Raw genomic sequence first — 12,324 nt, forward strand, 5'->3', positions numbered from 1 at the left:
AATCTTAAAATCCATGAAGCTGTTCTCGAGAAAGAAAGAGTGAGCAGCTGCTTGGGTTTGAAATAGGATGTTGGAAATCTAGAAGAAGCCAGGAAATACTGGGTAAGAAGACTAGTTTAAATACCCTTCTCTCTATTTGTTAATGGATGAAACAACTGGCATTGTGCATTTCACTACCCAATTGAAAGGATGACAGAGAAGATAACATCTAGGCTTATATACCTTTATCCTGCTTTTTGTGTTGCTTTCTAGTATTTTAAAGGTCCTTGTAAGGGTAAAAAGGATTAACAGCATTGGACTGCAAAAGAAGAATTATTTTGAGACTGTTCCATTAATATATTCATACAGTTAGGAGAGAGAAAATACAAGGGAGACATAACACAGTGGAAAAAAAGGATAAGGGGGCAGGGTAGAACGGAAAAGAGGAAACAGATGTTGGAACAGTACAGAAGATAGATTATAGCATGGGATTTAAAGAAAAGAAAGACTTGTTAGAAAAGACTTACTTGTTAGAAAAAGTAAAGCAATGAAAGAAGAAAGCCAAGTAAGAATTTTTAAAAAGCAATATGAGTAAATGTTGATGGTCTTAAGTACAGAATATCTGTGTATAAAATAAACAGTTATTAGTTTCTACCTCACTAGAGAAAAAAGTAAGGTGTGATGGACATTTTTTTTTCAATTTTTTCCTATAGGAATCTTTATGAAAGCTTTTCATAGTGAGCAGAATGGCCTGCATTTTTGTTTTTATTTTCTCCTGTTTTATCCTCCGTAGCCTTGTATGACTGTCTTGATCTTTATTTTATTTTATAGCCCGAGACTGAACCGTCTCGCCGCTTCTTTGTTGACCAGTGGGAGCTCTCCCTTAGCCTCCGTTCTTCTAATCGTCCTTCTTCACCCTCATCTGACTCTCTTCGACAGGTAGCATTAGCCTGAGCCTTGCAAGGTGCACTCTGCTATGTCTGCTTGCTCCACCCAGGCCCACCAGCCAAGGAGACGCCACAAGAGTTGGCTGGGCTTGCAGTGCTTCACCTGCACTATGCAGTGTCCTGCTGAGAAGCCAGAGGCAACCCGTGGCTTAGCTAGGTTATTCTCAGCTATAAAGCAGTTTGACACTAAGCACGTTGCAGATTTGATGTAAATGAAAAAGCTTCTGGTAAGCCTCACACTCAGATCAGTTCTTCTCAGTGCTGATAGTCTTCTAGCCCGGGAGTAAAGCTTTTTTATTTTTTTGCTTGCTGCTTTTGATGAGATGTTGAGCATAAATACTTGAAGGGGAGTATGAAACAAAATACTTCAACTTTCTGAAAAATCACCAGGAATGTGAACTAGCTGTAGTTGTCATACCTAAAGCAAACAGCAGGATCTTGCTCTGACCCAAATTTGGGAGTGGGTTCCTTGCCCACTCTTCAAAATGTTGCAGAAGATTGTAGATGTTGAAGGCCTTAGCTTAAGTAAGGAAAGATAAAATGCTTCACGTAAGATACAGATTTTAGGCTAGATATGATGTATGAGAAAAGGGAAGAGGGGACGGGAAACTAAGGAACTAAGCATTAAAGATGCAGGAACTTCATTCTGCACACCAAATAGTGCAGGCTATTGTGAGTTAAGATCAGCATAATCCCTTCTCATATACAGAACTTTGTATGTGCTTTAAGAAATCTAAATATCCTGGAACATCTGTGGTAAGGTTGGCTGGAGGTTTCATATCAAAAGTTGTTCAATAGAAACGTGGTTTCAACTAAAAGAAAGGTTGTATTAAAAAGACTTGCTTCCTAAGCAAAAGCTTGACTTATCTTTAAGAAAGTTTAAACAGATGGTTTTGGTCTTTCAGAGGAAAATGGAAAATCTTGACAGATGATTTTATTTGTCATTCTAAGAACAACATTGGATGAAAGGAAGAAAATTTAAATTTTCCACCATTTAAAATATATTCAACAAGTGTGATATATGACAGTGAAGTTTATCTCTGGACATACGCACACCCTAATTAAGTACTAATAAGGAAGTTAGAAAATTACAAAAGACAATTTATATGTTATTTCTTGCATATGCAAATAGTAAATCCTGTGCATTTTGGGTTGGGGTCAGTGGACATGCCTGAAAGAGCAGTGGGTATAAGTTTTATCTGGGCAGAAATAAAGCCTAGTGATGGCAGTGGCACAGAACTAAAGATTTGGAGTCCATTCACAGAAGTAATAAGCGATGGCTCAGCACTTTTGTTCTCAAGTTTTCTTTTTTTTTCCCAAAGAATTACCCATTCAGTAGTGGTGGATTTCAGCACTTTTTGCTTCTTGCTGCCCTCATGTCAGAAAACCTGTAGAAGTCTTGAAAAATTCTCCAAGGCTAATAATCACATTCACAAAATGTTATCATGTGATTAGTTATAGGAAATAGCTCTTACTTCAGAGAAGTTCTGCTATATAGGTAAAGGGCTTTCGGAGCTATGACTTTATTTCTTCCCTTCAGAATTGTGTTATGCTAGGAATTGTACGTTTGCCAAAAGCTGGAGGGTGTCTCTGATCCTCATTTACTGAGAAGACTGTGGCTAGAAACATTACAGTGCTTCTTAGTCTGGACACAGAACATTGCTTGGTGTGCTGACTGCTGCTCTGCTGAGACAAATACATGGTGTTTGCAGTGGGATTGAGCTAACATAGCTGTAACCACATAGTTTTATTAACTATATAATTATTGCCAAGTGTGATAAGTATTTCCTGTAAAAAGCACTTCCTCTGTTCTTGTACTGACTATGGTTTCCAAACACTCATTTTGTACAATCTAAAGTAGCAGCCAGCTTGCCTACGTTTCTTGGAATATTGCATGGATTTTAGTATCCAAAGTTACAGAGTTTGGCACTAGGTAAAAAAAAAAAAAAAAAAAAAAGCGTAGGTATAAAACCACATGCAATGCTGAACAAGTATATATTCCAGATGCATGCAGGTGTGGCTGTAATGCATTGGATGAGGATGTTATATCTTTCCATATAAATGGAATCCCTTATGCACTTTTAGCATTGGAAGAATTCATATTTTTGAATCTCTGAGTTGAAATTTTCTTCCTGTTCTGCAAATGCTCTGCAAATGGATTCTTTCCATTTGCTAAGCATATACATACAGGCTTGTGTACAGCACTTGCAATTAGGCTGGATGATATATGTTTTACCTGGAATTTAAACCCTTAATCTATATTTGGTCTTTTTTTTGAGAAGTGTGTATGTTCAGGTTTCTAGGCATCAAAATACCCACAAGCCAAAGAAAACCCCTCTGTTTTCTCCATCATCATATATTTCCAGAATACTTACAGAATGCTAAATGTAGACTTTTAAAATACTTTTTATTATCGTCGGTACTGGACTGGTGATTACTGATGACACTAGCTTTGCTCTTACTACTTCTCACTTCATATTGTCCACTGTCTTGGCATGGTTTGACCTCTCTGCACTTCTTCACCACCTAACCTATACCATTTTCGTCATTTTTTTTTTTTAATTTGATTTTTCTCCCCTTTTCTCACTTCTCACTTGTTTCATTCCATCCACATGGTAGAAGTATATAAAGATGTACACAGGCGGAGTGAGCTCTTTGGCTGAGCAGATAGCTAATCAGCTGCAAAGGAAAGAGCAACCCAAAACCCTTCTAGACAAGAAGGAACTGGTAAGACAACGTGCAGAAGACGCTGCGTGTTTGTGATTAGCTCTGCTGTAGATCTGGTGTAACGTGAGTGTCCAGCTGTTGCCTGCAGCTGATGGCGTCTGTAGCAGCTTTGTGAAAGACTTCCCTTTCTCCTTCCATCCTCACTCTTGTCCTCATTTTCCTTGCAAAATGTTGAAATCTGATATTAATGACCATGGGTTGTACATATGTCCTTAAGAAACTGCTTGCCATATTCATGAAGATGTGTTTGATCTGCTGGGGCTAGTATTGTGTTTTGTTTCCTGAAGGAGAGATCCTCTTCCATAATATAGGTCTAAGAATTGTCATTTGAGGGATTTCTGATTCTGATTTTGCCTTTCCATTGCATGCCTCCTTGAGGCATTAATTTCAAGGACAGCTTTAACTGTACTTGTGTCCACTCTATCCAGAGCTGTAATTTGCTACTGATACATGTAGGCTGGCATCCTAGAACCTGGTTCTGTGGACATGAAGGTTTTTGGTGTCTTGGCTAAAGCTGTGAATTTTGTCAAAGAACTGCAGCATCCAAGTGCTCCAGTGTCCACACAGAAGAAGAGAAAATGCAACCATGGAATCTTGGTGAGGTTGGACACTCATAAATGTATTCATGCCCATTTCTGTCCAGGGCTCTCTCAAAAAGGAGTTCCCCCAAAACGTGGGAGGCAGTGATGTGTGTTACTTCTGCCACAAACGAGTCTACGTGATGGAAAGACTGAGTGCTGAAGGCAAGTTCTTCCACCGCAGTTGCTTCAAGTGTGAATACTGTGCCACCACTCTACGGTTGTCATCTTACGCCTATGATATCGAAGATGGTAAGAGAAATTGCCTTTATGTCAGAATTATCTTAGCACTCGTTTGAGTCCGTATAGTGAATTCAACTCTTTGTTCACTTACAAATCATTTGATGAGTTGGAAAAAGGAGCAACTTCTATTCCAAAGACACCATCCCTCATAATGCTGAAACTGTGTGGATCTGTTCTCCTATGGCCAGATCACTCTAGCAGCAAAATAATAGTGCTATTAGGAATTAATTCAATATTAAGAAATACCTCCTGGAAGGCAAAGAAGCAAATCATTTTGGAGGACTTAAAAAGGGTTTTGAAACTGTTGTTGAAGGGTAGATGCTTTGCACTTAGTTCAGTACTTCACAATAATTCGCAAACACTTCACAATAGCGTTTAAAAGCATTTAAAAGAATATAACATGTTGGGAGACTTGCAAACAGCTTTGTTTTTGTTGTTGAAGAGATCACAGCAGTCCAACTCTACATTTATTTTTGGCAAATACAATAGCAATTTTGTAATCAAGGGCTATGATACTGGCTCATTGCAGACTAAGTTCTGTTATCATACTGAATGATGGAGCCTGGAAGCTGAGTAGAGGTGAGTGAATATCATATAAGTGTAGAAAGTTTTGTTGAAGTAGTTACTAAAGAATCAGTGATAGCTCTTGTTTTCTGTGTCTGTTGGACTGAAGAGGAGGGAATATGATTAGAGAATGTGCTGATGTCTCAGCTTACAGAGTCTAACGTAATTAAAGGGAGCTTTAGATATACCAGGCAAATCTGAGAAAATGGATGATATGGCAGCAGATGAAACTCAATCCACCATTAACAGTGCAAAGTGTGCATATTGAAAGGAATACATTTTAATCTACACCTCCTTTAAGGAGTAATCATCTTTAAAAAGTAGCCATGTGTTGCATTCTTTGAACAATGGCTGTCATAAATTTCATATTTTTTGAAGCAAGAATAAAGGAGAAAGTATCTCAGATAAACCTTTATACATATCAACAGGTACACCTTTGCCTTCTCTCACAGCTGCCATTTATCTTTACTCCATAAGGAAACAGGTAAAAATTGATGAAGCTCTAGTGAGAGGTTAAATAGGAGGAATTCTGCACCAGATAGGATGGAGTATTCATCTATTCAAGAAGACAGAATAACAGAAAAGTGATAGAAAATCAATATTTACCCCCACCTAGTGAGCAAAATTCTCAACTGACATGACGTGAGTTGAAATTCCAGAATATTCTGCTGCAGATTAAAAAGTTCGTAAAGTTTACTGCACATAGCTATGTAGAATAATAGCCATAGAAACGTCTTTGAGGCATAATGGGCAAAAAATAGCTGAAATAATGCACGTATTGATTATGAACTGTATAGCAGTCATGAGTAATGGACTTGTTTGGTCACAAGAAGAGTTGAGGAATCTTAAAATCATCAAACCAATCTCTCAGTAAGGAATAGAAAGCCCTTTATTACTTGGCCAGAAGGTCACCAAACAGGGCTTGAGACTTTTAAGTGGACCAGGGGTAATTTGGAACTCAACATATGAAAAGAGTAGTGACAGCTCCATTAGTAATCAATTTTTGGGAAAAAAAAAAACAGTTTGGGGGCACTGTTCTTGTTTTGGACATTCAAAAGGACTTGAGTATCTGATCATATGTTTAGCAATAACAAACAGATCTTCTGTCAGCTGTATGGGCAGAAATACGTTTTGCTGCTAGTTTAGTAATCTCTGCAGGAGCAAATTTATGTACACGGTTATGTTCTGAATGAAGCAGCACAGAACATGAAGTCTCAGCACACCTGTAGCATTGATTCCTATGTGCCCAATGGCTTCATAAATATATGTGTGAAGCAGATGTGTCCTAACAGTAATTTGCATCCTCTCTAGTCTAACCATTGTTACTGCAGATTTAGTTCATATTTTATTCTGAGTTTTCTTTGACAGGAAAAAAACGAAGCTGTACAGACATTGTTACTATTCATCTAGCTGGGTGGACTGATGAGTCAGCACTGTACAGTCGGTGCCTGGTTTTAGGCTCCGAAAGCCCGAGAAATTTGTATAAGAACATTTTGGTTGTTGCTCTTTTCATAAATTTCCCTGAAGCAGACATTTGGAGAGAATAGTATTTAGAAAGATCAGTACTAAGAGAAGTTTATTCAAGCATAGATATCTCAAAAGAGAGAATGTGAAATGCATTAGCAAGGTTGTGGGAGTAGGAGAGCAATAAGGAGGCTGCACCCTGATGATATATGGAGGTACACTGGAAGATAACAATCAGCTATCAGTTTGCTGCGCTTACAGTTTGTGTTAGGGAATCACTAGGGAATCTTCCTGACAGTGTTCAGATACTGATGAAGGCCCATTTAAACCTAAATTAGTAGTATCATAGAAACTGAAATTGCAAAAATGGCTCTTTGGTTGAGTGTTCTTTTCACAAGCAGCCGTTGTGCATTTTGAGATGGTTCTTTGGGAGTTAACACGGTCCTTTCCCGCCTTCCTCTGCTGGTTGCATTCATTCTTGCTTTTTCCAAAAGTGTTTCTGCCAGCTTTTCATGTGATGATTTCTTTGTTCTTCACACACTGCCGCATTGTTAGCATGTGATACCACACAAGCCTCACAGCTTTGCTTTGGTGTTTGATGGGACATGGGGCTAAATGGCTGTCGGGCTCCCGGCGGAAGGGAGCGTGGCTCGGAGCGGGAGAGGAGGGCTGGAGTTAAACTCTAGTGTATTTGTCTGCATGCACAGCCACTAAACCAGATAGAGCGAAGGAAATGGCAGAAAAGAAGCTCCACTGAGGTGAATATCTGTATTTTGTTAAACTGCTGTGCTTCTGTTAACCTTCTTTGCTGTTTGGTTTGCAGGTAAATTCTACTGTAAGCCTCACTACTGTTACCGGCTCTCTGGTTATGCTCAGAGGAAGAGGCCAGCAGTGGCTCCTCTGTCAGGAAAGGTAACTGTTTATTTTCGTCTAACATGTGAAGTTAGTACGTTTTCATTCTTAACAGTAGAAATGGAATTTCCATATGTTTTCTCATTTTGTGTCAAAACATGTCCAACTGTTTTGTTTCTCATGGGGGTTTGCTGTTTTGCAAATAAGCCTATAAGCACTATAAGCACCTATAAGCACTGCTTTGCTTTTCCTGATTCTTTCTGTAAGATAATATATTGTACCTTTCAGAATAGGATTTTGATTTGTTTTCTTGTTAAACTGAAAATCTTATTTACTCCATGCAAAGACTAAAGGCATTGTATTTACAGTTTCATTTTTGCTTTGTTTCTTTAGTGGTTTTCCATAAGATGAAACAAATGTTTTTCATTTCTTTTGGGACATGCAGTTCCAAATCACTTGCAGAGCCCATAAAGGCCATAAGACCTGCCTGCTTTTCTGATGGTTAGCTGTGCATTAGTGGGAACCTGAATGGAAAAAGAGGATATGATTTTGCTCTTCTGTCATTATCAGAGCATTTGTACTTTAAACATAGAGAAAGGTCTCCCTGCTTTTGCCTTTACAGTCTGAGAGGTGTTAGACATAATTTCTGTCCTCATCTCTATTTTCAGTGTATTGCATGCTGTTACTCTAAGCAAGCTACGTGGTAGTTAGCTTGCATTTGAGTTCTGTTAAGTTGCATGCAGCTGTCCTTCTTGCTTAGATTATATTTTCATTTCTGGTTGTCTTTCTGCCCTTTTCTGAAATTTTATCACTACAAGCTAAAAGTGTACTTTGTTTGGAAGGGTACAGGTACTGTCCCAGTATTGGTGCTACATTTCCTGCAGAAAATAAATAACAAAGATGAAACTTTTGTTAAGTGTTTGATGTGTTTCGTTTCCCAGATTAGACTTCAGGAGTTTCACTGCTTTGGTTTTCTTGGATATTCAGATTGCTTTTCAGAGCTTTAACCAATCTATAAGTTGAGATGCAATATATTTGTTCATACTGTGCCTATGCAATGATTAAGGGCTATCTTAATTGTCAGGGGGATATATTCCTAGTTCAGTGTGCTCTGCACTTAATGCCTCACATGAAGAAAAAAACAGTATTTTTGAGGCATTTTGAATTTTAACCTGGTTTTGTTTTTTACCCCACTTTTACAGGACACCAAGGGACCTCTGCAGGACGCCATGGCAAGTGATGGGAATGGACGGGCAAATTCCATCTCGGCCTCAGCAGAGAGGAGCCCAGGTAGCTCTGCTTGCTTCTTTGGCAGGGTGGTGCAGTACTCGCTCAGCCTCTTTCACAGAGTTAGGGTGGCAAGCCAGCACCTGCAAAGCACAGTTTCCTCGATGGGGCACCATATAGCCCAGAACCCTCTGGACTCTTTTTTCATGTGTCAGCTGATGGCTTTTGGGGTTCCCTTTCTCTATGTCCAGTCGGAAGTTCTTGTGCAGATGCTAGGGGAATTCTGTGGGCAGCCTGCTGAGCACTAAGAATTAATGTGACCCAACTTGGTAAGCTGTATATCTCCTGTGATTTTGGGGTACTGTGTGAATTTGGGGTGTTTTGTGAAAGTCTCAATATATTGTTTTGCATTGTGGCTTTGGGGCCTAGATGTATTCAGTTCTTTCAGGGAAGTTATCTGAAATAAATCCAGGAAAACACAGATATTCCAGTAAGGGCATCCTTTGATTGGACCCACATAAAGACACCTAGTCTGTAATGTCTGCACTGCAGTGTTGGTGTTAAAAATCCTTCCTGGACTGGAATAAGTTACAAACTGGATTTCTGTGTTTGCCTGAATTTTGGTTGTTGTTTCTCATTCTCCTTCATTAATCTGTTACTTGAATGGGGAAGGTTCTGTTACCTCTGGATTGTATCTCCTTTAGACTTCTGGGTATCTTTGACAGCTCATGGGCTCGGATTCCTTAAACTCCTTGAATTTCATGGTGCTGGCAGGTCATGGTGCTCCCCCCTCACTGCCAGAATTTGTGCTGCTCCTTGCCATGGCTTTGGGAATTGGGTGGTGAGTGTGTCTTCCTGTGAAATATATTTGGCTCTCAACTTAAAATTCTAATTCTTTCTAACCTGGGAGAAACGTCTGTGCTACAAATGCTCATTGGCCCTGCCCCTACATGTTCATTTAGTGATGCTGGAAAAAGGAAGAGATTTGATTTCTAGTATCTGCCCAGAACACTCTGGAAAAACGGAATCAGTTGGTTTTAGGAGAGAGAACATACTGGATAACAAGGCTTTGAGAAAAGAATGTCCTCATAGTGCCAGTTGAGGAAAAAGCCTTACCAGCCATACAGGCAGATAAAAATCACGCTTTTGTTTGACTTTGCATATTATTCTTCAAGTGCTTATAAGACTGTAGCCAAATGTAGTCAAACAGAAATTTGTTTTACTGTGTGCAGTTGATTCTTGCAACATAGTTACTTAGATAGTATTATTTTTTGTTTGTGATGATTTCCAGATGGCAGGATGGAGAAAAGGAAAAACATATTGAAAAAATGCCATTTGTAAATGCCATTTCGTAGCTGAGATTTCATATTGCTTGTGAAGTAGGTTCTAAGTATGCAGGTGGCATAACTACAGCATTTTTATATAATTAGCTAGAGTTAAAATTGCTCTCTGTAAAAGCAATTTCTCTTTGAGATGAATGGAAGGATATTTCTTGGAGCTGTTATGCATGGAGTATCTCATATGAGTAGAAGGAGGTTTATGTGAAGCTATTTGTATAAGAAGTGGAAGAAAGAGAGCTTAGCTGTGTATATCAATTAGCTTAACAAAGCAAGTGCTAGCAGAACTTCTCCTTCCTCTGGTTTAGTCCTTCCAACTGATTAAATTTAATTACTCATAGTTGTAAATGAGCATTCAGTAAATACTATCTCAGTGATCACTAAGTCATAGACCACAGTTTGCTATAAACTTCTGATGAGATATTTCCAGTTCTCCTTATGTAATGGTGGCACAGTCCTGTAGCAGATCTGTACTTCCTCCAGAGAAGGATGCTCTTTCTATCAAAGGTTAAAACTTGAAATATAGGGTTCCTGTTGGCTTTCTGATTTTTTTTATAGCAGTGCAAAATTGAAGCATCATTTTTAAAGCTTTTGGCTCCTTTAAAGCTCTACTTCTTGTAGTACACAAGTACGTTGAAAAATACTCAGGTTAGCTGTGTCATGTTAGGTCTCTTTAAGGCAATGTAGTGTGTCGCATGCTCATGTGTGCATGATAGAAGCACCTTTCATGGTGAAAGGGTGAGCACTGCCATTCTCCCCTTTCTGCCACAAAAAAATCCATTTGTAGATGAGATTTCATATTTTTTGTGAAGTATAAGGTTCTAAGTATATCATCGTAAAGTTCTTGGGAATCGGTTAAGAGATGGGAGGAGCTGTCTAAATGCAGTGCACTTGAGAGGTAATCTCCAATGCAGGTCAGTTCTCTGTTAGCCCATGTAAGTCATGTCCTTCAGCCTCCTCTCCTCAGTTCCTGTTCTTGCTGGATAGGTTAGGTCATCTGTGATGTGTTTACAGCACAGTACGTCTTGGGGAAAAAAGGAAAGAAAAAAATTAACTTTTGAATTACTAAGCTTGATATTACAGTGGAATATTAGGATATTATTCCTAAATAATGAAAGGAAGTCTGTAAAATTACGTCTGTGTAACTACTGACTTTGAACTATCTTTGTGTATAACATTTCAATTTATTAAATGGTACGTGTTAGAGACTCTAGGTATTCTACTTGCACTTTAGAGTAGACCAATACTTTAAGTACAAACCTGCTTCAATCAGAGATAAGCGGTAGAGCCCCGTTCCTAAGCCTCTGCTTCACCTGTCTGAAGGACTCCCCAAGCACAAGTTGCCTGTCTGAAAATGTTTTAACTTCCCTTGAGGTAAGTGAAGGGCTGTGAAATTAGGCACTTGCAGTTTCAGACCCTGAAAGTCTGAACCAGTAGTAACTGCTGAATTAGCCTTATGTGTAGTGTAAGCTGCTTCTAAAGGAAAAGCTGCTGCTTTTCCTTTCCTTCAGCTGCTTCTAAAGGAAAAGTAGAAGTACAAAGTGCACAGATTTACCATTGGATGGAGATAACTTAGAAGGTAAAGGCAAGTTGTGCAACGGGAACACTAATCAAAGGGTATATAGAAGACAAAAGCCTCTTCTGTTCTTAAGTTTTGTACTCTCTGAGTCAAATTCAGTCCTGAGTTAGCGAAGTGCTTGTTCAGTGGGAACTTTAGGCTTTGTGCAAGGCACCTGGAATACCAAATGAATATAAAGTGCATGGGCTTTCCCCTTACGGTCATACCGACTTTCACGCTGCCAGTCAGTTTAGCTTTTTTTTCTGGCTAGCTTAGAGCTTAAACTATATGCAAACTCCAAGTAACCTCCAATAGGTGTGGTCAGCCGAGGTAAGATCAGTCACAACAGGCACTTTATTGTGGGATGTTGCTAACCGCGCTGGCATGTGTTAGCTTTGCTAGAAGGTCAGTCCCTGGGTGTGCAGTCACACTCTCAGTTGGTGTTACATGCTGTTTGTCTAGCCCTTGTATTGCAGTCACTATAGCTGTAGGGCACAGTCTGTGATGTGCAAGCTGAGAGTTTTTAGCAGGCAGCTGGAATCACCGTTATGTGACACTTGGGTCTGGTTTGCCTAGGAGCCTGCAGGGCACCTTACCTTAACCTGTGATTAAGGTTGCATGGGATGTTTAAAGGCAGGTTTTATTCAAGGTGGCTTTTGCAGTACGGACCTCCCCTTCAGCTGGGGACATGGTTAACAAGCTTTTAAGCGGTGCCGTTCTCTCCTGGGAAAGGAAGCTGGGGAATGCTGTTACTGTGCTTTTGGTCCTGCTCAACTGTGGCATGCTTGTGGCAGATTCTGTAACCCCTCTCTGTACTCGTCTCTCTGGCTGTTTTTCTCTCTTCCGCA

General features: G+C 39.5%; 1 protein-coding gene across 2 annotated transcripts in view; it reads left to right on the forward strand.

Moving 5' to 3' along the window:
* Positions 1-12,324, forward strand: part of MICAL3 (microtubule associated monooxygenase, calponin and LIM domain containing 3) — a 102,507-nt gene that overhangs the window by 29,191 nt on the left and 60,992 nt on the right. For both annotated transcript variants that reach the window (XM_026052170.1, XM_026052171.1), the window contains exons 17-19: positions 4,297-4,483; positions 7,326-7,414; positions 8,557-8,644. In XM_026052170.1, coding sequence (XP_025907955.1) covers positions 4,297-4,483; positions 7,326-7,414; positions 8,557-8,644 — 364 coding nt within the window. The remainder of the gene's footprint in view (positions 1-4,296; positions 4,484-7,325; positions 7,415-8,556; positions 8,645-12,324) is intronic.

Source organism: Nothoprocta perdicaria, unplaced genomic scaffold (genome assembly GCF_003342845.1).
Source record: "Nothoprocta perdicaria isolate Ctin4 unplaced genomic scaffold, notPer1 scaffold_84, whole genome shotgun sequence".
Lineage (NCBI taxonomy): Eukaryota > Metazoa > Chordata > Aves > Tinamiformes > Tinamidae > Nothoprocta > Nothoprocta perdicaria.